This window comes from Pholcus phalangioides, unplaced genomic scaffold (genome assembly GCF_987345545.1).
Source record: "Pholcus phalangioides strain wild (caught in Gottingen) unplaced genomic scaffold, Ppha-v1.0 ptg000003l_1, whole genome shotgun sequence".
Lineage (NCBI taxonomy): Eukaryota > Metazoa > Arthropoda > Arachnida > Araneae > Pholcidae > Pholcus > Pholcus phalangioides.
Window position 1 is genome coordinate 54,169,461 of NW_028301596.1, and position 27,761 is coordinate 54,197,221.

Sequence of the window (27,761 nt, forward strand, 5' to 3'; positions counted from 1 at the left end):
AGCTTGAGTTGGCCACCGAGAGATGGGGGCATTCATTTCCAACCCAACTAGTTAACGGCAGTAAATAGCAGTACAGTGATGTGGTTGGATTTGGTGTGTGGTGAAATACGCAGTTGATTTACGATTGCAGAATCTTTTCTAGATGTGATATTGGATCAACATGAAAAAAAAAATCACTCGTGAGATACCGAAATAATAAATGCACCAAATGGGGGGATCGCAAGGCGGTAAAAATCATAATTTTCACCGGTAAATTTTATTTCTCACATATTTATTTATTTTACATTCATCTGGAAAAAAAAAAACCACAACAACAATTTGTTAACACTTACAAGGTTACGTTCAGAAAGTTCTCGGATAAGGTTTAACTATATTTCATGGAAACTCCAATAGTTAAGCTGCCAAAACTAGTTTGAATCTTCAATAGCCTACCCTAGGTGGCATTGCCGAGTTTTACCCTCCCCCCACTTTTTTTTTCAGTTTACAATCAGAGGAATGTTTCTCGATGTCTGGAAATGTCTAGCTTCAGACATTTCCAGACCACGAACCTTGACTTCCAACGCTTTCATCTAGTAGGTTATAGGTTTTGGTTTCTTGACAATGTGTTGCTCGGTAACGAGCTACACAATGTAAAGTGGTCGAGCACCCACTTATAGAATTCAAGTTCCGCAAATTGCCTTTATGTCGGAACCGGATTCACGGAGCTCCAGCACGTAGGGGTCCGACATAAGGGCAGATTACGAAACGTGGGCTCCCTCTCTTGAAGAAAAAATAAGCATCAATGTATAGTGCGGTGCTTTCCAAATGAGGCTCCTTGAAAAAAAAACTCAAAATAGGAAAGAGTGCTGGCAAGAGTCATTGTTCTGCAAGGTGGGTCATGTTCCAACAATCAAATCAGTAAATCATCAGACAGTGGCTTCGATCTGTCATGTTTGCTCTAGCTGACGCTTACGTGCCAAAACAAAAAGCAGAGAGTGACTCAGATCGGTATGTCTGTTATTACTTGCCAAAAGACTTCACAGGGAGTGACTGTCACAATGTATGTCCACTCTTACTAGCCGAAAGTCTTTGCAAAAAGTCCGGCTGTAAATAGGTATGGCTGTTGCAAAAATGGAAACAAAACAGTCACTGCGAATTGTTTTATGTCTGATTTTTAGTGGCCAAAAGTCTAACCAAAGAGTGATTGCTAATTGTTATCACTGTTCTTATTTGCCAAAAATCTCTGTGAAGAGTGACTACTACTACTTGACCGCACATGCACCTCGTAAACATTCCTCTGAGGAATTTCTTACGAATTGATTTCACGCAGGGACGTGTTTTGTGCGTGTATCCACTAAGTATTTATGCTGCCGGAGTTATTTATATGTGTTTCGTTTTCTACGTGTGTTGCCATCTGCTTTCCATATTTTGAAGTGAAAATGGCAAATGCCTGAACTTTCATGTCATGGCAGTAGCGTGTTGAAGGTCTGCTTGGAGCGACATTTTCAAATGGGAGATAGGCTGGAAGCCGGGGGGAAAAACACTTTTGATCGAGACATAATTTCTGCTCTTACTTGGCTAAAGTCTTCACAAGGTGTGACTGCAAAAATGTCTGCTCTTGCTTGCCAAATTTCTTCTTAAAGGATGACTGCAAATCTGCATGTCTGTTTGCTTTACGTAGAGAGTGACTGAACCAGTATGCCAGCGTGACTACTGAATGCACCCATTGGAGGGGAAAGGGTTAATGTGTCGGTGATTAAGACCACACCAGCATGAAATCAGGCACAAAAGCACCCTTTAGTGCTTTGGAGTATTTTGAGTATATGTGAGGAAAATTGTGATGAAAAATTTCTTGCGTAACTCTCAAACTGCGCCGAAATCCAAGAACTTTGTGAACGCCTGAATTACAAACATCGTGGTAGTAAATTGGGTAAAATTCCTCCAAGAATATGTATAACACACACACACACACAAACAGACTAATTAATCACACTGATTACACATTATCATGTCATGACACGTCACTCTTAAAAATAGAGTCGCTTTCTAGAGTCAAATATCGATTCTTGTCTCAACACAAATTCATGTTAAGTTTCATATAAGCTCGTTCATACACTCATGTTTAACACGTAGTCTTCTAGAAACACGCAAACATAAACATGCAACATGGAACAACATGCATGTGGGGGCGGGGAAATAAAGGTAATAAACATTGAAAACCGATTCCGACGATGCACTTTTGGCCCATTGAAATGCGTTGCCTGTATAAATGCAGAAATTTACACAAATAATGCCCTATTTAAAGTCCAAGTCTTCTTGGGAGATTAGACATCTACGAAAGCTCAACATTGTCTTCCGGAGACATATTTGATCCGACAGATTATGCCAAGCGTTGTGATATAAAAGCAACATGCGGTTTCAGAGTTCGATCTCATGTACATATCGAAGAACAAAGACACGTCTAAAACACAATGTCTAAAATGCGTTGTTAGGCTTAAAGATTCCCTTGTCTGGAATCTACAAGCAATCGTCCCTAATGGGTACGGGGCTGTAAGATCCATTGCTCGGTTTCTGGCCCGGTGCGACGGGACACTTGTAGTTGCAGCCGAGCCAGGTCCCGCTCGTCGACAGGCTGATGCAGCTGTTCCGGTCGCGGACCCCCGAGCGATTGGAATACAGTCTGAAAGCTCCGTCGCCGTTCCTCGATCCGCGGTGTCCCTGGCGACCTCTGGCCAGTCCTCTGCTGTCTTTCCACTGCTCGAAGTGATGGCGGACCGACTTGCGAACCTGGTGAAGGAATTTACGATATTAGTGGTGGTGAATGCTTTAATTGAAGCTTGAAGGGACATTTTCACTATCTTTTCAAATTGATTTTCTAGACCTCCCAGCGGCTTCTAAGTACTTCTAGTCTTGGACCCCCCCCCCCTTCCCCGTGAATCTTGATGTCTGCCATGGACTTCCATTTATAGTTGCAGAAACTACCAGATAAAGCTATCTATCAACGAGAAGGTTCTCTGGATTCTAACCAGTACTAGTGAATATGATGCGATAGCAATGTCATCTATTGGACTGAAAAAGAATCAAAAGAGCAAAAACAACGTTTCATACTCCTCTCTCTCTCTCTCTATCGAGAGATGCCACCACAAGCACAACTTTTGTCAAATCATAACAATGTTACTAATGCAGTCTACCAATGTTTGCAGCGGTGTTTTTCAACGTAAATTTAATTTTTTTTTTCAACTTGGCGTTTATTTCTTTTATAATTCTACAATTCGGGGGTGATATAATTAGGAAGCACCTCCATTCGGGAATCGCTGGTCTCGACACCTATTGTATCAGCAGTTGTCAGCTTCGGTCCGAGACGTTTTCTGCGGGACCCCACTTGTTGTTCCTACGTTACTTCTTTCTTGGAAACCGAGCACAACTCCGGTCTATGCCATGGGCAATTTACAACCGAATGAGTTGCGCTGGAAGTGCGCATGTGAACCGAACAGTTTGAATGCGTATCTAGTAATGTGCATGAATTGTTAGCGCTGCCATATGTATTTTTTCACATGTTGTTTTCCTACTCCCCCGATTTCCCGAGGGTACGTGACTGGGCCATTCAAGAGTAAGCGAAAAAGGGTAATGAACAGTAGAGAAAAATGAATAAAATGATCTAAAAGAAAAATGTGCAAAACACACTTGGCAGAATATAAAAGAGAGTATACAAGCATTTAACACACTCCTGGTAGTACGCAATCCTCAAACGCTTCCTACGCAAGGTTTCCAAGCATTTCTAGGAGTAATTTATTCTCCTAGCATTTCTAGGAACAAGCAAATCCTCTTGTGCATTTCTTGGGGTATGCCAGCCTCGCGTATACATATCTAATATATGCAAGCCTCGCATGCGTCTGTAATGTATGTGTTACAGCCGACGTTAGCCACTTCGCGAACTGTCCAGCCCAGTTCACCCGGCCGATGTCTGAAATTTAGGCTTTCACCGGTCCGTATATAAAGATCCCTATGATACGGGGTCATCGACGCGTTGGCGTATTTTTTTTGTGTGATAACTATGGCCATTTATTACTATCATAATCATAATTGTTATGGTTATCCAGGGCCTTAACTAGAATTTTTTCCAGAAAAAATTCAAACATAATTTTGCCTTCCCACAACTTTAAAATTCAATAACTTTGGAATGGTGTTTCTTTGTTCCGACCTAAAACTGCCCCCCCCCCTAAATTTTTCCACTCGGGGTAGTTGCTTCCCCGCCCTTTTTCTAGTTACGGCCCTGTGGTTATTATCTATGACAACCCTAACGATCAAAGGAATCTGAATATCGATGTCTTACCGATCCATATATAGGGACCCCCCAAAACCCGAATTTCGAACATTGTCCAGATAAACTGCACCGGGCAATTCGCGAAGTGGCCAACTTCGGGCTTTGGCAGTAACATACGCATACCTAAGCATCACTTGGGGGAACGCAACAAATACGAAGAGGTAAGTGAGCTGGACAAATTTTTTTGGGAAACAAAAAATATCGTCATGAAGTTATCGACTTTTACTGTGGAGAGAGTGGCCTAATTACGTTGGTATCTTCGCTCCCACCCAACTTGAAAATAATTGTACTTACGGCCCTGTCGAGGGACGTACGCAAGTTTTCTACGCATTTCGATGGGGGTGCACGAGCCTCTATGGTACGCCTACTGCTAGGGAGAACGAAGGGTGAATCGGTGTAGTGATCGGTTTAGAAAGGAAAGTAGTAACAACTACCCCCTGAGATGTCCGAAGTGGAAAACATCACAGACTTCAGCTGCCTCTACCAATATACTTAAGGTGCCTACAAAAGTTACTGTATGTATATTTCCACGGTAATTATTTTGAATGAGCTTAACAAAGTACGTAGCCTTACCTCTCCGTTGAAGAAGCAATACAGGACTGCTACTGTAAAGCCCTGCAAGAGAAACGTAAAGTGAGCGGCGGAATTCAAGTTACACCATCATCGATATAAATAAAATTGGGGGTGAAATTACTGAAGAAATTTTTGTTGCGCCACACGCTCACCTGAGTGGAAAGCAGCGCAGCTTGAGCGTACGAGAAGATGACACGAGCTGTACGATGAGACGGTGTGACGATGACGACGATGTAAGTGACTCCGAGCAGCGGTATCAACACCAGCAGCGCTTTTGCAGCTTTCCTTGAAGATACATGTTTCGAGTATAAACACGGTCATCATTAAATGCATATTTCATTAAAAACATAATGGGAAAAGTATGGGTGTCCCGCCATAAGCCACCGCCCCCGCCCCCAAATACTTCAAAAATCAAAGGAATTGATTGCAATATTTTTCTTGGTATTCCCTATACATGACATGGGCGTAAGGACCACAAAAAAAATATATCCGATAAATATAATCTTCACCGCTTGCGCATGCTCACTGTACTTTTTCCTGGATGAAATTTACAATTACATATAGGCCTAATCACTTTTTCCCCGTTTTCAGCAAATATTCGTTAGAAAATTCTTGCTAATGTTCAGTTAAAATTTTAATCGATAGGAAGCGCTCCACACAGTCCTGTGAGAAAATACGTTTATTTGCATTTGGGGGCAGATGCTTATTCGCACAAGTTGCAGTAGTAATTGTCTTTTAGCTGTAACTTACCCCGATCGGCGAATATGAAGTTAGTGGACACTATTCGAAAAGTGTTACGGAAACCCCCGTATTCGCCATACGGGGATTCCCCGGAGGGAGCATTTATTTTCTCAATGAAAAAAAATCTGTATTTGCTAGAGGGAGAGATACTAAGGACGCAACTAAGTACTTAGCAGTGGCAAGCATGAATTTTTGCGAACCGCGTAATGTTTAAGGAGTACTTGAAGGCTGAATTCGGTGCCCTCCTCTAATCCAGTGACCAAGGCATCAGACCCGCCTATAATCTTCTAATTGCTGCCTTGAACGATAGCACCACCAGCTGAATCACGAGGAGTGTCACAATACAAATTCAGGAGATTTCGTGGCTAGAGTCAGGACGTACGCTTGAAAGCTATAGGGGGGCTACGTCCCCCACCACCCAGAGTTAAAAATATTTTGTGTGTTAATACTTATAAACATCTGCTCAAATGTAAATAAACGTAGTTTCCCCAGCAGTATAGTGTGCAGCGCTCTCTGTCGAAAGAAATGTCAGCAATATAGGTCCTGTCTCAGACCACACCAAAAGAAATAAAAATATTTTCCATACCCTTATTGGAATACGGCAATAGTTCTCAGTTTCAAATAGTGTCCACTAAACAGTTTCGAATATTGTCCACTAAAGAGCTTCGAATAGTGTCCACTAAAGAGTTTCGAATAGTGTCCACTAAAGAGTTTCAGACTGAGTGTCCACTAAAGAGTTTCAGACTGAGTGTCCACTAAAGAGTTTCAGACTGAGTGTCCACTAAAGAGTTTCAGACTGAGTGTCCACTAAAGAGTTTCAGACTGAGTGTCCACTAAAGAGTTTCAGACTGAGTGTCCACTAAAGAGTTTCAGACTGAGTGTCCACTAAAGAGTTTCAGACTGAGTGTCCACTAAAGAGTTTCGAGAGATGGAGTGTCCATCTAAGAGTGAGCGTTTTGCTCCAGGCCCGTTTCAGACCAGGGAGTTGCAAAAAGAAAAAAAGGGTCCAAACAGAGCCATGTTTAAAAAAAAGTTAAAGAAAACACTGCAGCATACTATAATTCCTTCAATTTTTACGTCGTTGCGAACTATTTACGGACTTACGGGACACCCTGTTCATTGGATGAAAGCTTTTATTATTAGTTTTGAAACGACTCTGTATACCTGGCATACACACGCTCTGAATAAATCCCCATAAAAGCTTTAGGGGAATTTCAAAAATTTAAACACTTGCGTGGGTTCTTCCATAATAACCTACATTCTAAGAGAGAAAACTGCTATATTATCCAAAAGTGTCTTCCCTCCATAAACTGATAAAAAGTGTACTGCATCTAAATGTTTTATAGGTAGAGAAATTTCCCATATCGTCTCTCCGACTTGATTAATATTGACAACCATATCTAGTCCTGCCCTTGCCCCCCCCCCCCCCATAAACTTGAATTTATCGTTAAACAACGCTTCCAGGCAAGGTTTCGGTAAAATCCGCGTTCCTTTCTTTAAACGCGTAAAACTCCGGTCCGGACACTCAGGCTAATGGAAGTTCCCAGAGCATCTAAAACCGAACGCATGCTGTATCGGCTCAACATGCATCAGATGTAAGTTTGATGCTATCGTCTCGAATCATCCGTGACTGCAGAGATCTCATCAAGGGGAATCGAATAAATGTTTGATCCATTGCGAGAAATCAATAAGATAATGAATGAGCGGACGCATCGCTCCGAAGCCAGTTCAATATGGCTTTGAATGCTTGTCTCGCCGTCGTTGGCTCCATTTTGGAATTTTCCGCATGTTCAGCGGCAAGTTTACGGCCTTTTCTACTATACAGGCTGTCCCGTATAAAGTCGGACGGATTTAAAAAAAAAAAAAAATCATAAATTTGTTTTTACAAAATTATCGCACCGGAGTGTGATTTGCGCCCTTAGACTTGTCAAGGAGTCGGATTTTTTTTTTAAACACAAGAAATGAGAAATTGGTTGAAAGTTTACTCGCTAGGTGGCGCCACGTTAAAATATAAATGAAAAGGCCACAATAGGCAAATTGCCAATCTAATAAAAAAAATGTGGATGTCAGTAACCAAAATACAGCATCCCGATATAAAGGTTTTCAAACGTAATACAATACTTATGATTGTCTTATTCTAAGTATGGATTAGCTTCTCGATTTTCTCCAACATATTTATCGTATTTTTTTTTAAACGTGCCAATTGTGTTAGAATTTAATAGCCCCGGGGGTAAGCTATTCCATTTATTAAAACACCTCCATTAGGGGGAAAAACTCTCTGCGGCACCACAACCTGGAATTGTCCCTTACCAGTCGATATTGGTGTTTATTTGTCGGAGCAGTTCATTGACGGTATATTAATAGGACTGAGTCAATCCTATCCATCCCGTTGAAAATTTTAAACACTCCGATTATATCCCCCCCCCCGAAACCTGCGTTCATCCAATGTAAACATATTAAGAAAAAATGAAGTCTCTCTTCATAACTCAAGACCCGTGTGCCAATTAGGACACGCGTAGCTCTTCTCTGCACCCCGTTCAACCCAGTCCATGTCCCTCTGTAGGTTATGGTCTCCAAAACCTTACAACGTACTCCACGACGAACTAAGTCCAAATACAACACCACAACAGGCAAAATGCCCAACGAGGTGGCTGAGAAAGGACCAGTCCAGTCCAGGAACGAACTAAGCCTCGGAAAAGCGGAAGAATGACTTTAGGGGAACGCGAAGAGACCTTTTTTGAGAATGAAACCGAGCATTCTATTCGGTTTTTCAACCACCGCTGAATGAATGTTTTGTGAATGTTCAGAAAACCTAAGCCGCTCGTCAATTACTCCCAAATCGGTGGCCCTAGTTGCATCCGGGATAGTAATACTATTGAACTTGTAAGAGAAAAGTAGGTTGTGTTCGAACCAAAATGAGAGAATTCTTGCACTTGTGAACGCTAACCGTCATGCTCCAATCCTATTTAAGTTGGCCTGGAGCTAACTCGATAAAGCTTGGATTCGCGACTACTCCCATTAGCTTAACGTTATCTGCGAATTTGCTAACAATCCCATCGATAACCTTATCGAGTTTATCGGTGAAAAAAGAATGGGACCAAGGACACTACCTTGTGGGAACTCCGTTCATCATAGCCCTTTGCGACCTATCTCTGTAAGTTCGTACTGCAGTCTTTGTCAGGCGGAGACGAAGTCAGGGACATGCGACTCTGGGGAAATTTCTACCACGAAGAGTGTGTTGGCCCCACTGCTGCTGCTGACAAAGACATTTTTATCTGCCCCAATATGCGATAAATAATTTGTTTTAACAATCTCATTTTTGTCTTGTACTCTTTTGAATGATTTCATGATTTCGTTTTTAAAATGAATTTTAACTTCGTTTTTAATGGAATATCTTGTTGTGAATTCACTTCTGACTTAACGAAAAGGGTTATTTAGTATGAGGTTTATTCATTTCACACAAAAAAATTATTTAATTTTTCAGAAAAACTGCCCTATGAAACTTGAAAGAGCCATGATTCGTAGAACATGGGAACAAAGGTGAACATGGGAAGTGGCCATATCAGGCAGGATATGGCCACTTGGTAGACTTCAGGATTTTCGGTTCTTGGACTAGTAAAACTATTTTCTTGGGGGAATGTATAATTTATTTTATGAAAGTGCATTAACCTGAGAACGATATACGAAAAAAAAATTGTTTCGATTTTTTTCGAAACGGCACCGGCGTCTAGAAAAATTTTCAAACCTTAGCATGGCCATACATCCACCTTATATATGTTTTAGTGAATTACATTTTGAGTGAGTTTCAGTAGGTTTCTATTTCTCGCCGTTGGCGATTTTTCTGCAATTTTAACGGTAGTTGGCAACTTTACTCACCTTTGACAATTTTGTTTCGCTGTAATTAGCAATTTAATTTCGATTCGACAACTTATTTTGCTTGATTAGCAACTTTACATACCCTTGACAATTATTTTGCCTACAATTAGCAACTTCATTTCGGAAAAAATTTTTTTTGCTGAAATTAGCAACTTTAATTCCCTTTTTGCAAATATTTTCGGCTATAATTATCAACTTTATTTCCCTCTGACAATTCTTTTCGGAGATTGTTCACTCCCCGATCTAGACGCTTTTCACGCGTTGCGCTAACGTGTGACGCCAGCCATTGATGAAAAATTAAACTACTTCTTTTGTCAAAAAAATCCATCTTTGACGATTCTAAAAGGCCGTAAACTGCAACACGGTACGTCAATGCGTTGGATTGTACAACCTGTACTTGAACTTTCTTGCAGTTAGGTTGGACGTGGAGGCATATTTATTTAACCACGCGTTTTGATAGTGGCTTGATTTCTGATGAATTAGGGATGGATCAGATGAAAAGGGGCCGTTCAAGTATTACGTAAACAAATTTTTAGCCATTTTTGACCCCCCCCCCCTTGTCAGCAAAAGTCAGCAAAACGCTGACCCCTTCCCCTTGTCAGCAAATTTTCGTCATCAGCTCTGCCCCCTCTGAATCTTAACTCATATTTTCATAAAGGGTGGTTGATGACGTAAGCATTATCCAAAACCCCCCTTCCCCCCTTGTCATCAAAAGTCAGCAAATCGGAAACCCCCTCCCCCCTCCATCGATGATGCCGTAATACTTGAACGGCCCCAAACGGAACAGTCGTTATAATTTGGGTCATTTTTGTATGAGCGTAGTGAATCTCCGTGCGGAGGGAGAGAGAGAGAGGTAAGGAAGGCAACCTCCTACAGCGGAATGGATTTGCACTTGGTTTGGTAGCCTGAATGATGGATGATACGCGACCTGGGGTCGAAGTCACCGTCATCACGCTTTGAGGGAAAGAAGTCGACCAGATGCTTATCAAGCAAGTTGATAAGCAGTCCAAACAGACGACGCGCAATAAAGGACATCAGCAAGGTTGGTTTGCGTTTTGGTTCCGTTTATGCCATCATTGCAGAGAAACTCACCTACGGGAAAAAGAGTATATAGTGGAAACGCTTGTACCAGTCTTGCAGCCGAGTCAATGACAGTGCATGTTCATCGTACACCTTCATTCTTCGTGCCTTCATTCGCGAACTCGAACCCTTTTATGCCATTATAAAAGAAAACGAATACACCACGTTGTTTCTTTTTTACTCGCAAACATTCCGCAGACGCGGATGAAAAAGCAACTGATTGCATGTTGGACGATATTCCCGGCCCACCGCTTCCAGTGATTTTGCGCGACTACTTAGGGCAAGTACATTCCGCTGTAGGCTCCACCTCTACACAAAGTTTCACCTCACTTATGCAAAAATTAACCAAATTATAACTGTTCCGTTTTCATTTGATCTACTCTTATATAGTGTATGCACGTCACAAAGAACCCGCTATGCTTACCTGTACTGTTTCGATTCGACACTCGTTGCAGCTCTGAGTTTAGTGATAAGAACCCACATGATTTGGCCCAAGAAAAATATATTCACCTGCGAAGAAGAGACGAAAAAATCAAATTAAGAATGTACAGCACAAAAATTAATTTATAAATCACTAATTTATCCAAAAAAAAAAATTATGTTCCATTCGATGTGAAGGGCCACGGGCCACTACATCAAGAAGAAGTTAAAATACCCTCCCCACCAGTGCCGTAACTAGCCATTCTTGTTCCCTGGGCAAGAATTTGCGTTTAGGCACCTTCTAGCCCATTCTTGGGACCAGGAAGACCCATTCAGGCCTATTCCGGGCCCCCCGTTCCAAGTGGGCCCTGTGTGGGAGCACCCGTTGCACCTGCCTAGTTACGGGACTGCTCCACACCGTCCAAGAGAAAAAGTTGTAGGGCTGAACTTCGTTCCTCATAAAAACGGCCCTTCGATGAGGTGTGGGGGGGGGGGCCCACGATATAAGCTTAATAATGGGCGAATAAAAATTCCGGACTATAAAAAGTTCGACCTATATTCGAAGAGATGGAGCTTCAAAGAGAATTTACTGCAATTGAAAATGAAAACTAGCTAAACGAAATGCTTACCAGTAAGACTAGCAGAACTGGACACACGAATATGTAGTCGTAATGGTCCCTGTTTTGCCAGGGACATCTGCGAAAGAAAAATCAATGATGCATTCAACTTCAAATATAGTCTTAAAATGTGTAAATTTATGATGGCCACGCAATATATATAGATATTTTCGAAAATACACTGCTGGCCACCGTAAATGCAACACCCTGAAGGAAGCATGCAAATAATAAGAAATTTACAACATGCATTAGCGGAGGTGAGATATGCAAATGATTAGAATTTCAGCGCAGACGCACATCACGCGCGCCTGTGGCGCCACTTCAAAGCGCTATTTAAGGCTTGGAGATTTCGACGATTTGAAGTACGGCAATTGTGTTTTTCTTGTGGTTTTTTCAAAAAAACGATCAATTATGCCTCGTAGAAAACAGCGATCATCTTTTGATCAAGTATCCGAGTTCGACAGAGGAAGGATAGTGGCCTACCGAGATTGTGGATTATCTTTCAGGGAAATCGGTAGTCGTGTTGGACGAAACCAAACAACTGTAATGCGGATATGTGATCGTTGGATGCAGGAGGGTATGACGGACCGACGTGTTCGATCGCATCCACCTCAGTGCACCACTTCACGTGATGACAGGCATATTGTGCGTATGGCAGTGACGGATCGCTCAGCCACATCACGAACCATAGCACAGCACATTCAGTCTGTACCGCGTCATCCAGTGTCTGCGCGTACCATTCGACGCCGTTTACAGCAGAGTGGTCTGTCCGCAAGACGTCCATTGCTTCGTCTACCCTTGACGCAGAACCACAGACGTCTCCGCCGCCAGTGGTGCGATGAAAGAAGGATGTGGACGGCACAATGGAATGAAATTGTCTTTACTGACGAGTCACGCTTCTGTCTGCAACACCACGATGGTCGAATTCGAGTCTGGAGACACCGTGGAGAGAGGATGCTGAACAGCTGCGTTATGCACCGCCTCACTGGTCCTGCACCGAGTATTATAGTATGGGGCGGTATTGGATATCACTCTCGCACTCCTCTAGTACGCATTGCCGGTACTTTAAAAAGCCAACGCTACATCTCCGAGGTGTTGGAGCCAGTTGTCCTTCCTTACCTTCAGGGCTTGCCCACAGCCATATTTCAACAGGATAATGCGCGACCACACGTGGCACGCATTGTCCAAAGGTTCTTCGTCAATCGCCAGATTGAATTGCTTCCCTGGCCAGCTCGCTCTCCGGATCTTTCGCCGATAGAAAACATGTGGTCCATGGTTGCTCAACGATTGACCCAGATTACATCCCCAGCTGCCGCACCAGATCAACTTTGGCAACGCGTGGAAGCTGCTTGGTCTGCTGTACCCCAAGAACATATCCAAAGTCTCTTTGAATCAATGCCGAGGCGTGTGGCAGCGGTAATCTCCAACAATGGCGGCTACTCTGGCTACTGATTTTGGCAGGAACCACACTTCACAGAAGTCTATAAATTTAATCATTTGATGCTTGGTCAACATGTTATCTACAAAATAAATATTGTTGCGATATCTCTTGTCTTTCTTGGTGTTGCAATTTGGGTGGCCAGCAGTGTAAATTTCCCGACGACAATAACGGAATACCAAATTCAGAGCCGCCCTTAGGGTTGTGCGACAGGTGCGGTCGCACTGGGTACCGCACTCACGGTAAATTATTGATGGATTTCATCAGTTCTTAAATTATTTCTCGCATTAATACTGAATTTTCATCAATTTTGGAATTTTTTCTTTCATCAATTTTGGAATTTTTTCTTTCATTTATTCTGAATTGTCATCGATTGTGCAATGATTAAAATTTCCTTATATATATATATATAATTCTTAATTTTCAATCAATTATTTTTTCATCAATTCTGAAATTTTTTTTTTCATAAATTCTGAATTTTCATCAATTGCGAAACTATCAAATTCATTTACTCTTAATTTCATCAATTCTGAAAGCCCCCCCCCCCCGTTAATTCTGAATTTTTATGAACTCTGGAATAATTTTTTCCATTAATTCTAAATTTTCATCAATTCTGGAAGTTTTTCTCCCGTTAATTATATGAATTTTTTTTTTTATCAACTCTCAGGAATAATTTTTATCATCACAATTCTGAATTTTCATTAGTTTCGGGAATTGCTTCTCTCAACTTGAAATTAGCTTCAGTGCTTAATATTAATTTTTTGTGTGTGTTAATTGTGTCAAATAATGGATGCCGATTCACTACCCCGTAAAATATACAAAATCGGAACAAGGGGGGGGGGGCGCTAAACATTTTTGGTGCCCCGAAAATTTCTGAGGTGCTCCTGGCGTCGCGTGTTGTTGAAGACGGCCCTGATCAAATCTCTCCACAATGCTGAGAGACAATCAATTTTTTTTTCTCGCGATGCTCATTACATCAGCAAATTTCTCTACCTAGCATCAAATAATGCTTAATAAATATGCAATCACTACAAATAAATTTTAATAAATAATAAAAAATAAATAATAGCTTAATAAACCATATAATGAGCTAAATAATATTATTTTAACAACACCTAAATAGCATCAAACTCTTCAGCTGTGCTTAGATGACAGCAAATTCGTCGTATAGACACTCATTATTTGGTACAATTACGAAGAATTGAAGTTTCAATATGTTTTGGTACAATTGTCGTACAATTTCAATATGTTTTGGTACAATTGTCGTACAATTTCAATATGTTTTGGTACAATTGTCGTACAATTTCAATATGTTTTGGTACAATTGTCGTACAATTTCAATATGTTTTTCACACAATAACATATAATTTCCATACCCGACGACAGGACTCGGTGCGACTGGCCCTTCTCCACCGACGTGCGTTAAATGAGCTTTAACAATGGTCCACACGATCACGACCACAGCCGGTAGACCTGCCAATCGAAAAATTTACATTATTAAAAAGAATATTAAATAACTCCAAATTGTTTTTTTTTTAACGGAAAGCAATCCATCACATCAACAATAACTACAAAAAAAACAACAGTATTTTGGGAAAAGCGTCCGAGATCATTTGGAGTCTTCTCAGATGCCAAACTCATTGTTGTTCTTTTAACGCCGGGAATTGCTCATTGACCGGTAAATAGGAGATGTTGACGCTTCAGGGAGAAGCCAAGTCCATCATCATCACCATTATCTATATATAATGTCTCGTCGATCTTCACGTCTAAGAAAAACCGACAGATGAGGTCAAATGAGGTATATGGATGGCCCAAGCCCGCCACGAACATCGATCAAAAAGATGTACAACTTTTTTTTTTTTTCTTTTTGTTCGAGACACAGGGTACCCTTGGTTTTTTGTTTTCTTAACGACTTATTCACTCACAGCTCGTTAGTTCTTAGTCCGATAAAAGGGGCTATTATGAGGCCTTCAAATAAAAAGAAGCCAAAGATATTGTTCCGGAGTACAAACACACTACAGTACGTACCTCATGTACATCTTCAATAACGCGTTCCCTTTGTGCTTTGGACAAAACTAAATTTGGTGTGGTTGGATGCTGGTGCTGAAGTAGTTTGTAACAGATAATTGCGGTTTTTTCCCCTACTTGCATAACCATGTCATGTAAATGGGAAATTTTTACGAATTATTCAGCTGTCGAATTAAATACAGGGCGTCCCATAAATTCGTAAATAGTTAAAAAATTCATGAACATTGAATGAATTGGTCTGTTTGAAAGCTGTTTGCGAATAAGTTATTCTCAATAAGGGTTTTTTTTAATGCAGAAAAATTTAGTTACAATTTTTATTGATAGAGGGCACTGCAGGAAAGAAAATTCCAGAATTCCATGGAAAAACCATTCTTTAATCTCCTCTGTGTCTGAAACGTTCGAAAATACAGATACGAGGCCACAACAGGCAAAATGCCCAACGAGGTGGCTGAGAAAAAGATGCCCATAACAAGTAGGGATGTCATATATTATTAAAATGCAGCAGCCCAATTAAAAATGAAATTAAAAAAAATTATAAACAATATACATAGACATAAAAAGCTTCAACCGGCGATTTGTGGTTGAGGTAAAACAAATTCACCAACAGTGGTTTATCCATCAATGTCAACATTAGAATGGAACCTCATGCAAGCACCGGTAAAAGGAAAATTCAGATATTAACTGTTAATCGTGCACTCTGCATTTTATAGGACACTGATTTGTATATTTCCAATGATTTGCTTTCATGCAGAGCAGGGGCGTAGCCAGAAATTTCGTTCGGGGTGGGAGACCACTTTCATTTCGGGGGGGGGGACCAAAGTGACAGAACAATGGATTTGGCCATCTTTTCCCTTTTTTCGGTCATTTTCTCACATTTCGGGGGGGGGGACCAGACCAGACCCCCAAGTCCTCCCCCCTCCCCGCTAGCCCTTGATGCAGAGCTCCTCTATCGACAGAAATTTGAACTAATTTTTTTCTGCACTAAAAAATTCCCCCTTCGTGGGAATAACTTTTTTGCAAACCGCATTCAGAAACAGACCGATTACTTCAGTATTTGTGAATTTTTAAACTATCCACGAATTTATAGGACGCCTTTTGATTCACAAAAACCAATCAAACCACAGCAACACGTAAACCAATTGAAGTAATCTGAGAGTTTAACCGTCTTAGCGGCATTGACGAGATATCTCGCCTGCCTTTTTAAATATTTCTGGTGTTTGGACAGTGACGTAGATGATGTCCAGAGATTTGAATAAAATCACACTTCTCTCAATCGAATTTGCTTTAATTTTTTTCCCCCGTTCGGGACATTGGACGCAAACGTACAGAACAATAACATAAATATTAGGCATTTTAAAAATTTACAATAATGCAACAAACTGTAGTTCGAATAAAGGCCCGTTTATATAAATGTGCGTCAAGTAGTTTCGTAGATTAACTGAATTTTAACTTTTCAAGTGCTCAAGAAACTGTCCCACCGTAAGTGACCAAGTAGTCAATGCTCATTGGATTATACGAAGTCGGGCCTACTGATCGGAAAAAAGAAACTGCAGTTTATATTCTTGTCTACTTAACAACTAAACGGCCCTTTGTGGTCTGCATACATTTTGAAATACTTGACGACCCAAAATTTACTAAACTACTTGGCGTGTGTAAGCGGGCCTTAAGGTCATAGTTAAGGGATGAACAGCTGTGTTCTCGAATGTAGCACATTCACATATCCATTGTTTTCTTGTAGAAGCGCCCCAATGGGAAGCTTTATGACTGACATGGTTTTTATGGGGGGGGGGGTTTGATAAGTCTACTAGAGAGCCACTTTAGTGATCCCTAAATGTTTCGTGGATCCTTCAAGTGATCTAGAAATGTGTGTCTGGGCCGCTTAAGTGCTCTAAACGTGTGCCACGTGTCACTCAAGGGATTTCTAAATGTGCCATGGATCGCTTAAGTGCTCTGGAACTGTGTCGCGGGCCACTTAAGTGATGTGTGAATGTGGCACAGGCCTACTTGTGTGATCTGAAAAATGTACCATGAGCTGCCTAAATGCTATGAAATTGTGCCAAGGGTCACCTAATCGATATCTAAATGTGCCGTTTCGTGTTCATTTTCACAAAATTAGGTTTGGGGGCAGGCCACATCAGATAATACGAAGTAAGAAAGCCTAGATAACTGTTTCTCTTCACATCAGATAATCCCCAGGGCCACATTTTGTCCACGGGCCAAGGATTTATCATTATATGGCTTACAGGGTTGATCACAAGGAATTTCTTAAAAGGAGTTCCTAGCCTTCCAATAGCACTGAAATTAACAGAAATTGATTATAATAACAAATAAAGGTATTTTCTTTCACAACTTTTATTTAGAAAAAATATTGTTTGCGTAAAAAAAATGATTTTTTGATCGTTTGGGGGGGGGGTCTCTATGTCCCCCTCCCTCCCAGCGTACAGTCTCTGATCCCACTTATACGGGATAGGAGGGTAGAGGGGCAGAAATGGCGAAATTTTGCTGACAAGGGTGGGGGGTCAAAAATGGCTGAAAAATTGCTGACGTATTACTTGAACGGCCCCCAGACACTCATTGAGCTTTCATGATTTTTTTTTTTCAATAGTCTAACGACTCTCGGTACACCCTGTATGTATTCCAGATCATTCCAATGTTGTTTTCAGCAACTGATAAATATCCCAAAGTTAAGACTCTTATTCCCGTCCGGTGGATCGATAACCCAAGTTTCGAAACGACTTGAGAGTGTTTCGTGTTCATCACAGATGTTCATTACACGAGAGAGAAAGAATTAACATAATTACTAATTATCAAACGTCTTAATTGCTGACACGTAATTACCTTCTCCCGGGCTGTATAGGATTTCCCAAGGGTGGGAGGAAAGATAAGAAAAAGATCACACAAAAGAAAATGAAGATAGATGAATGGTCCTAAGAATCCAGGCACCTCAAATGTCAGCTGTGTTTGAAAGTCGTCGCGGGAAAAAAAGTCCTTAATTTTTTAGGACTTTCCTTCTCCCTTCATATCCTGTTCTTTCCAAATTCTCTCAGGGGGGGGGGGGGGAAAGGGAAAAAAGTGGAATTTTATCAGGGAAAAAAAATTTTTTTTTAGCTCGAGGATTTCGCTAATGTCAAATCAATCGCTTTCATTTCCGTTCTTGAAAAGTTTATTAAAAAATGGTTTTTGGGTGAAAAAAAAGGGATTTTTTTAGGGAAAAAATGTTTTGTCTGTAAAATTTTTTCAAGTTGGGATTATTAATGAATCTCTTGAATGAATGATTCTTTTTTTTTAAATAAGTGTATTATAGTAATGGATCATTAATATTTGATAATTATGTGCCTATTCATGTCTGATTATGATCTGGTATTTTGTTGAACGTGATATATGTTCAGTTTCTAGGAATTTGTTTGGGGGGAGGGCCCCTTTCATTTTGGGCCCCTTTGAGCATAAATTTAAAATTTTTGAGCTTGGGGTCGGCATTCATTAAAATATAAATATTTACAAAATTTACAGCGGTTTCGAAAAGTACCAAGAAAAAAAAATGTATGAGCACACTGGAAAAAAAAATAATTAACGAGAATTCAGAATATATGGCAGAAATAATTTCGGAATTAATGAAATAAATGACTTGATGAAACAAAAATTTTCAACTATTATCGAAAGTTCAGAATTGGAGGGAAAAATAATTAGAAAAATTAGAGGAAGGAAAAAAATTCAAGAATCAGAAGAAGAAATCAAAGGATGGGGGAGGATATGATTTCATAATTACGGAATAATTAATAAAAAAATTAATTTTGGAATTATAAGAATTATATTGAAATATAGTCTCAGGATTTGAAGAAGAATTATACGAAGAAATAATTTGAGAATTAGAACAATTTCAGAATGTGAAGAATGATTTCAGAACATGAAGAACAATTTCAGAATATAAAGAACAATTTCAGAATATGATGAACAATTTCAGAACATGAAGAACAATTTCAGAATATATGATGAACAATTTCAGAACATGAAGAACAATTTCAGAATATAAAGAACAATTTCAGAATAGGATGAACAATTTCAGAATAGGATGAACAATTTCAGAATATGATGAACAATTTCAGAACATGTAGAACAATTTCAGAACATGAAGAACAATTTCAGAATATGATGAACAATTTCAGAGCATAAAGAACAATTTCAGAATATGATGAACAATTTCAGAATAGGATGAACAATTTCAGAATAGGATGAACAATTTCAGAATATGATGAACAATTTCAGAACATGAAGAACAATTTCAGAATATATGATGAACAATTTCAGAACATGAAGAACAATTTCAGAATATAAAGAACAATTTCAGAATAGGATGAACAATTTCAGAATAGGATGAACAATTTCAGAATATGATGAACAATTTCAGAACATGTAGAACAATTTCAGAACATGAAGAACAATTTCAGAATATGATGAACAATTTCAGAGCATAAAGAACAATTTCAGAATATGATGAACAATTTCAGAACATGATGAACAATTTCAGAATATGATGAACAATTTCAGAACATGAAGAACAATTTCAGAATATAAAGAACAATTTCAGAACATGAAGTACAATTTCAGAATAAGAAGCTAAGAAGCACAATTTAAAAATAAGAACAATTTTAGAATAAGAAGCACAATTTCAGAATTGGAGGAAGAAATATTTTCAGAATAATAAGAACTAATAATGATTTATTACTCTTAAGAAGATAATTGAAGGAATAGAAAATTTCAGAATGAGATAAAGAAGGAAATCCTGAATTAAAGAAATAAATGATTTCATTTAAAGAATAAATATTTTCATTTAAAGAATAAATATTTTCATTTAAAGAATAAATATTTTCATTTAAAGAATAAATATTTTCATTTAAAGAATAAATAATTTCATTTAAAGAATAAATAATTTCATAATTAAAGGAAGCAAAGAACGGAAGAAGAAATTGAACAGATAGTTTCACAACTGATTAGATAAATAATGTCAGAATTAAAGGAAAAAAAATAATTTCATAATTAAAAAGAATTAATTACAGAACTAAAGGAAACAAGGATGTAAGAAATGGAGGTCAGATTGATTTCTTAATTAAAGGAATAAATAACTTTAGCATTAAAGGAAAGAAAATTTTAAGAATTTGAAGAATTGATTTCAGGATTAAAGCTAAAAAATAACTTAACAGAAAAGAAATAACCTTAAAGGCAATTGAAGGAATAATTTCAGAATCAGAAGAACTCGTTTCGAAAGAAACTTTAAAAAATTGTTTCAGAAGAAATCTGTGATCAGATGGCAAAATATCACACACAAGTCACTTTTCCCAAAATATTGAATTGTTCGCATTCTGGAGTCTCGTTCGTCAAAATTTCGTCCATCTCTTTCGGCTAATGCGGAACCAACGGAGGCAAATTGCAATAAGTCAAAAAGCCCACAGTACCACATTTTTACAAAATATTGCCCTCATGAAATTTTGAAAAAGTGATTTATGACATTTTGCCACCCGAACACAAAAATTTAAAAAAGGAATTTTATAACTAATGAAAAATATTATTTCAGATGAAATCAAATAACTAAATTACGTCAGAATCCAAGGCAGAAGTATATATAATTACAGAATCAAATTAAAAAAATAATTTCACTATTCGAAGCAGAATTAGATTTAGAATCAGAAAACGAATTGATTTGAGAATTAGAAAAACGATCAATTTCAGAATAAACAAGAAATAGTTGCACAAAATTAGAGCAAGAAATAATTTCAGAACTAAAGGAAGAAATAATTTTAGAATCAGAAGTAGAATTAATTACAGAACTATTTGAAATTCTCAGAACACTAGAAATTAATTGTTTTAAAATTAATGAATATTCAGAATCAATTCCAGAATAAATTGAAGAAATAATTTCAGAATTGATGAAAACGTCAGAATTAAAAGGAGGAATAATTTCAGAGCTAATGAAAATGTTCAATAAAAAAAATTTAGGGTTTCTTCCCCCCAACTTTAGGGTTCCCCCAACCCTGTTTGGGACCACCCGAGCACAAATCGAGAAGTCAATTCGACCTTCCATTCCAAAGAGAGGTGGAGCCAAACAACGTCTTTTCTCGTTGTTGACAGCATATAAACATGTGTAATATGTACCTACATAAATTCTGAACAGTGACAAACTAATGATAATAAACTAAGAAATGCGAAATAATGTAACTCACCCCAGCCAATAGCAGCGTAGACTTGCCATTTGACATTCTCGACAGAAAATGTCTTGACAACGAGAATGTAAAGGTATAATCCTTCGACGAACATCCAAAAGAAATTGGTTCCCATGAGATATGTCAATAGTATCACCAGCACGCAAGCAGCCTGCAAACGTTATACATATAAATATTAACTGGTCGGATTATATTAGTCAAGATAATAATACGGGCAATAAGTATAAGCGGCAGGGTAATTAGTTATAAGACAAAGTATGTTTAGAAATCGCTGACAGTTGTTTGGAAGTTATCGATGAAATATAATAATTTTCAATTATGTTTTTGCACGATAATCACGGATCCTCTTCTTATCATTAATACTGATTTGTGTCATCGGTATTAATTCTCATGGTCCGAAGTTAGGATTTGTTCTTAATTAAAACTCCTTTTTAAAGGACTGTATCTCTTAAACAGCGTCGCCATTGCGCGTCGTGTCGGGCGTTTTACTCCCCGAAGATTTTACGAACTTTAACCCCTTGATCAATATCTTATGTTGACATATTTGGACAACATCAAGTGGTTTTGATCCCAACAAAATTCCAAACAGAAAAAACTCCTTCGCCGAGAACCAACACAAGATTTTAAGGACTGGAGTGTGTACCACCTCCTAGTCCTTAGCGAAAATGCTCTCGTGAACCCAGTATTTAATCTTTAGCTATGAACTAAAAAGAAATCCTTATTCGATTGAAAAAAAAAAATGAAGTAAACTGAAAACTTTTTTCTGTATATTGTGGATTTTTTTTCCAATTCTATTTCTCACGAATATGGGAAATTAGAAAACTAGAAAAACACCTTAAAAAACAAAAAACACCTGAAAAATTAGAAAACACCCTCCCTTCGAAAATTATTTCGTCCCATTTCTGCCGGTCCGTGAAATTGTATAATATTTTTCACCGGTCCGCTGTTGCAAAAAGTTTGAAGAATACTGGTCGAAATAGAAAAAATCCATAGCCACCACGAGGGTAACATCATATTTTACCTTATGCGCATCCGCAGATGTACTAGATTGCAAAGAAGCTGTAATGATCCACGTCAGGTCAATGAATAGATAAGTCACCATGAGGTTCGTGTGTATGGTGTTCCTCAGGCAGCGCAGGTCTCTGAAAAGAATGAGAATGACAGTAAAGAATCATTTCTTTAATTATTTCTCCCTAGAATTGTTAAACTGTTCTGAAATTATTTCTCCCTAGAATTGTTAAATTGGTCTGAAATAGTTTCTTTAATTAGTTCTGAAATCATGTCTTTAATTAGTTGCGAAATCATATCTTTAATCAGATCAGAAATTATTCCCGAAATGGGTTCTGAAATTTCACTAGTTCTGAAAATTATTCCTCCGAGAATTGTTAAACAGTTCCGAAATTATTACTCTAATTAGTTTTTCAAATTTTTTTTTTATTGGTTCAGAAATTATTTCTATAACCTATTCTGTATTTTCATTAGTTCTGAAATTAAATCTCCTTAGAATTCTCAGTCGCAGATAATTATGAAACTTTTCCTTTAATTAGTTCTGAGATTATTTCTACAATTAGTTCTGAGATTATTTCTACAATTAGTTCTGAAATTATTTCTACAATTAGTTCTGAGATTATTTCTACAATTAGTTCTAAAACTATTTCTAAATTATTCATTTCTGAAACTATTTCTTAAATTATTTCTGAAACTATTTCTTAAATTATTTCTGAAACTATTTCTTAAATAATTTCTGAAACTATTTCTTAAATAATTTCTTAAATTATTTCTGAAACTATTTCTTAAATTATTTCTGAAACTATATCTTCAACACTAGCACTAAAATCATTTCATTGTTTATTTCAAGTAATTCTGAAATGATATCCTGTGAGAAAATCTGAATTGGAATTAGTTTTGAAATTTTTTCTTTAATTAGTATTAAAATTATGTCTCTTTTTTTTTTTCCTGATTACTTTTTCTTCTGATCAATTTTAATTTTTTTTATAGAATCCTGATTTCTTCCTTTGATTAACTCTGAAAAATTATTCCTTTCTTCCGAATTCTGAATAATTCTGAAATGATTTCTTCAATTACTTCTGAAAATAATCTAAATAAATTTACTATTTGCTAACTAAATTAAATTTTTTTTCCCTACGTTAATCAAATGTATTACAAATTAAATTTATAAAATCATTTCTATAATCAATTCTAAATTTTTATATTAATTTTAAAATGACTTAAATAATGCCGAAATGATTCCTCCCTTTAATCATGAAACCATTCGAATTCCTGAAATTACAATTATGTAACTGTATTTATGAATTAATAATTATTGAATTATTTAATTGCTTGATGACGGACATTCTAATTCTTTGACGGGATATTCTTCCCCCAGTCCCCGAAAGATACCGTCATTGACTTCAAACAAAAGGGATTAATTATGAGAGAAAATAATTAGTACATACATATATATATATATATATATATACATATGACATGACTATGTTGGTTTCCTTTCATCTCTTTCATCATGTTTCATGTTCGATATCATGTTTTCGGTTCGACGAATTCTGAGATTTTAATTGACGGGGCGAAAGATATTTTTCTGAGGAATTATTAGGATTGAATTTTTAAATGGAAGATTTTTCCCTGAGGTCATATTTTGCGAAGAAATTTTCGTTTCAATTAGAAAACTGAATGGAAAAAGGGATAAGTAATGTGTATATTAATGGTGAATTCCCTAGTTTTGTAATAAATGACGATAAATTAATAAAAAAAATTTTGCGAAAAGTTTAAAAAAATTTAATTTTGATTCAATTTATTATGTTGGAATCTCAATAGTGGATATTTAGTTCATTCAGCCGCTTTCTTCCCCGTCCACAAAAGTCTCGACGCATATCACAAAAGTACAGGGTGTCCCATAAATTTGTAAATGCAGTCGATGGGCCCAAATATTTCCGCCATGTCAGTTTTTATCTAAATGTAAAGCCGGGTTTTCCCCAGGAGTAGAATTTTTGCGCTGTGTGCAGCGTGAAAATGCGGATTGGTTAAAAACCTGAAATTCAGGTTATTTCGACCAATCAGCATTTTCACGCTGCACGCGCTGTAGAAACCTGCTCCTAGGAAAACCCGGCTTAACGTCCGGTATATATCATTCAATGCATTACAACGACCGAACTCGGCCTTAGCCAGTTTTTTCCCCCATAGAAATACACAAAATCCGTCTTTAAATCAGGAGCTGATGTTCCCTGCCGCCTCTTTCCAATTTTATTGATTGTTTGAATTGTGCACCTGTGGAGTTGGAGCCTACTGGCCTTGCACAGGGTTTGTATATAATAAATAAATAAAATAAATAGATAGGTTTGGCCTTGCCATTTGATGCTCGGCAAAGAAATGATATGTAGCATAGTTGGTTTATAAGGATAAGGAAAACCCGATGGTTAATTAGCGCCATCATTGGAAGCGTTGCTTACCCTTCTGTTTTATTTCCTCATGTGGTGGCTCACTCCCACTTCCATCACGATTGATGTTTCTTTATCTTATTCTAGTGGGGACCCGGGTCACGACCTCCTATATAACCTTATCTAGGTGGTCTAGGTTATCTAGGTGGTCGTGCCCGGGTTGACCGGGCCCAGGTTGCGTTAAGTTGGGTTTAGCGCTAGTTGCGCTTATTGGAGTTGGGCCCAAGGCATAGGCGGAGATTGACTTGGAAGTCTGTGTGGGGGGGGCACGATGATGATGATGTCAATTCATCTTGTATATGTGACATCAATGATCTAATGTATACATATATACATTAGATCATTCGACTCCACGTTTGACTCTGGGGGGGGAGCATTCCCCCCCCCCCGTATCTCCGCCCAAGGGTTGGGTCCTCCTCGACTGAGCAGGACGGCTTTGTTCCATCCGATCACCATATTAAGGCGCATATCCTTCGGGACGGGTCTCTGAGTTCTAGTTGAGCTTATCTTATTCTAAATTTTGTTGGACGATTTTACTTGATTTTTCCACAGGAGAATGTAAAAGAAATTGAATTTATCTTTATTTCATCACTGCTGCACGCAGTAAAATGTAGTTTTTGGTCACAATATAGTATTTTCGTAAGTGTACTGCACTGTGTGTTCAAGTTGTGTTTTTTGTTTTACATACTTTTATTGTCATTTTGTAAAAGAATGTGAAAGAATTTTTAAAAATTCCATCAATATGCAATTCAAAATTTCCCGGAGAGAGAGAAGCTAAACTTGATGTTATTTTTTTAAAAAAAAACGTCGTTCAATATAACGACCTTCCATTATAACGTCCGTTTTCCGTGGAACGGAGGGGGTTCGTTATAACGAGAGTCGACTGTAGTGTAAAAATTCATTAAAATAAAGTAATTTGTGCATGCGGTTTGCAAAAAAATATTTTCACGAAAGAGCATTTTTTTTTGGTATAAAGTACAAAAAAAAAAATAGGTATAATGTTTGTCGGTTGAGGGCGCTGCACGAAACAAATAATCGGATTACTGTCGTGATAAATGACAAGAAATTTAAGCAAATTTTTACAAAAAACTAACTTCGATTCAATTCAATCGGTTGACATCCCAATAGAGTAAATATTTTATTCATTCAGAAACTTTCCCGTCCAGAAAAGTCTTAACACACATCGCTAAAATGCAGGGTGACCCCATAAATTTGTGAAAAGTTTAAAAATTCATAAATTTGAAGGAATCGGTGTATGTTTGAATGCCGAGATTGTGAAGAAGTTATTTTCACGAAGGAGGATTTTCTTTTTCGGAATAAAAGAAAAGTTGGCTCAAATTTTAGTGAAAGCAAATCTCCGAAAATATGCAAATCAAAGTCTTCAGGATGTACGATGGACAGCTTCAATTTTTCATTTCCTTCAATTTTTATGAATTATTAAACTATTTACGAATTTAAGAGACACCTCCGACATATCATTACAACTTTCTCATGTTTAATTTAAAAGATAGATGCCGTAAGGAGAAATTATTCCACAGGAGAGAGACTTACTTGAAATGCAGGAATATGAATAAAGCTACCGACAGCGCAATCAAGGAAAGTCCGTATCCGAAATAATATATGGTGGCAGCTTCTTTTACGTCCCATAAAACCTGTGGAAATCCAATATATCGATGTTTAAAACGTCTATTATATACGTCCTTGGTTTGGTTTGAATTAATGATCCAACCATATAATATATCAAAGATGTGATACCCATGTTCAAAAAACCCTCTGGAGAAGGAACCGGTAGAAAAACAGCAAAAAATTCGGTCAGTATACGACATGGAAAAACGATTTCTACAAAAATAGTTCATAAAATGATCGATAGGTGGCGAGTATGACACTGCATAAGCGCATTTATCGAGCATAACGATGAAAACTTGGATATTTTGTTGAAGGCTTGTGACACAATTGTGTGCGAGAAAATGATTGGTTTTGAAGTTTTGAAGTGTTTTATATATAACCCTTTGAGCAGCATTGACGATATATCTCGCCTTAAAAGACTTACTTAAGTATTGACAAGACCAGATATTTTGTGAAGTTGATTTCTTGATGGAACACTTTTTCGTACAGGGGTGTCATTCAAGTATTACGTCAGTATCGATGGGGGGGGGGAGGGGGTTCCGATTAGCTGATTTTTGATGACGGAGGGGGAGGGGTTTGGATAATGCTTACGTCATCCCTTTACGAGATATGTGATATGAAATATTCTTATAGGCTTCTTTACTGAGTGTGCCAAAAACGGGGGAAAACCTTTCCCTTGTTTGTTTGTGGGCACCTGAAATAATAGCCCCCCCCCTCCCACAATTGATAAGTCCTATATAGAACCACTTTAAAAATCTCTAAATGTTCCGCGGATCCTATAAGCGATCTGAAAATATGTCCAAGTCACTTAAGTGCTCTGCAACTGTGCCACGCGTCGTTCAAATGATTCGTAAATATGCCGCTGATCAATTAAGTAATCTAGGAATGTGCCGCGGGTTAATTGATTGATGTAGAACTGCACTACGGGCTGCTTGAGTGATCTGAAACTGCCACGTGCCACTTAAGGGGATCTCCAAATGTTCTACGAACCGCTCAAGAGTTCTGGAACTATGCCGTGGGTCACATAAGCGATCTATAAATGTGCAGATTAGTTCATTTTTACAAACTTAAGTTTCAGGTGCCTGGCCATATCAGATAACCCCGCGGGCCATGGATTGAGCATATATGACGTAGAGGGCGTTTCGCAATGAATACTTGAATGGCCCCCCCACACCCCTTAGTTTGTACCTGCTGAAAATCTGAAGAAACAAAATCCTACTTCATTGAAAAAGACATCTAATTTTGGAAAGATGTTTAGTGATTTTTGCAGTGCTGCTTAAAGGGTTAATCTGTGAGCTTTGTATATCTGGATAAATATAATTCCTGTATTAATTCTGAGAATGCTCGAATAGACGTTTGAAAAGCATCATGGGATCCCAAGGCAAAGTAATT

General features: G+C 38.1%; 1 protein-coding gene across 1 annotated transcript in view; it reads right to left on the reverse strand.

Moving 5' to 3' along the window:
* Nucleotides 1-209: 209 nt before the first annotated feature.
* The window catches only part of LOC149088831 (diuretic hormone receptor-like), a 179,475-nt gene continuing 151,923 nt past the window's right edge, over nucleotides 210-27,761 (reverse strand). The window contains exons 5-13 of the mRNA XM_089250346.1: nucleotides 26,295-26,395; nucleotides 22,313-22,433; nucleotides 21,292-21,442; nucleotides 14,425-14,521; nucleotides 11,623-11,689; nucleotides 10,998-11,083; nucleotides 5,029-5,161; nucleotides 4,877-4,918; nucleotides 210-2,766 (exon numbers count right to left, since the gene is read on the reverse strand). Coding sequence (XP_089106472.1) covers nucleotides 2,497-2,766; nucleotides 4,877-4,918; nucleotides 5,029-5,161; nucleotides 10,998-11,083; nucleotides 11,623-11,689; nucleotides 14,425-14,521; nucleotides 21,292-21,442; nucleotides 22,313-22,433; nucleotides 26,295-26,395 — 1,068 coding nt within the window. The 3' untranslated portion in view covers nucleotides 210-2,496. The remainder of the gene's footprint in view (nucleotides 2,767-4,876; nucleotides 4,919-5,028; nucleotides 5,162-10,997; nucleotides 11,084-11,622; nucleotides 11,690-14,424; nucleotides 14,522-21,291; nucleotides 21,443-22,312; nucleotides 22,434-26,294; nucleotides 26,396-27,761) is intronic.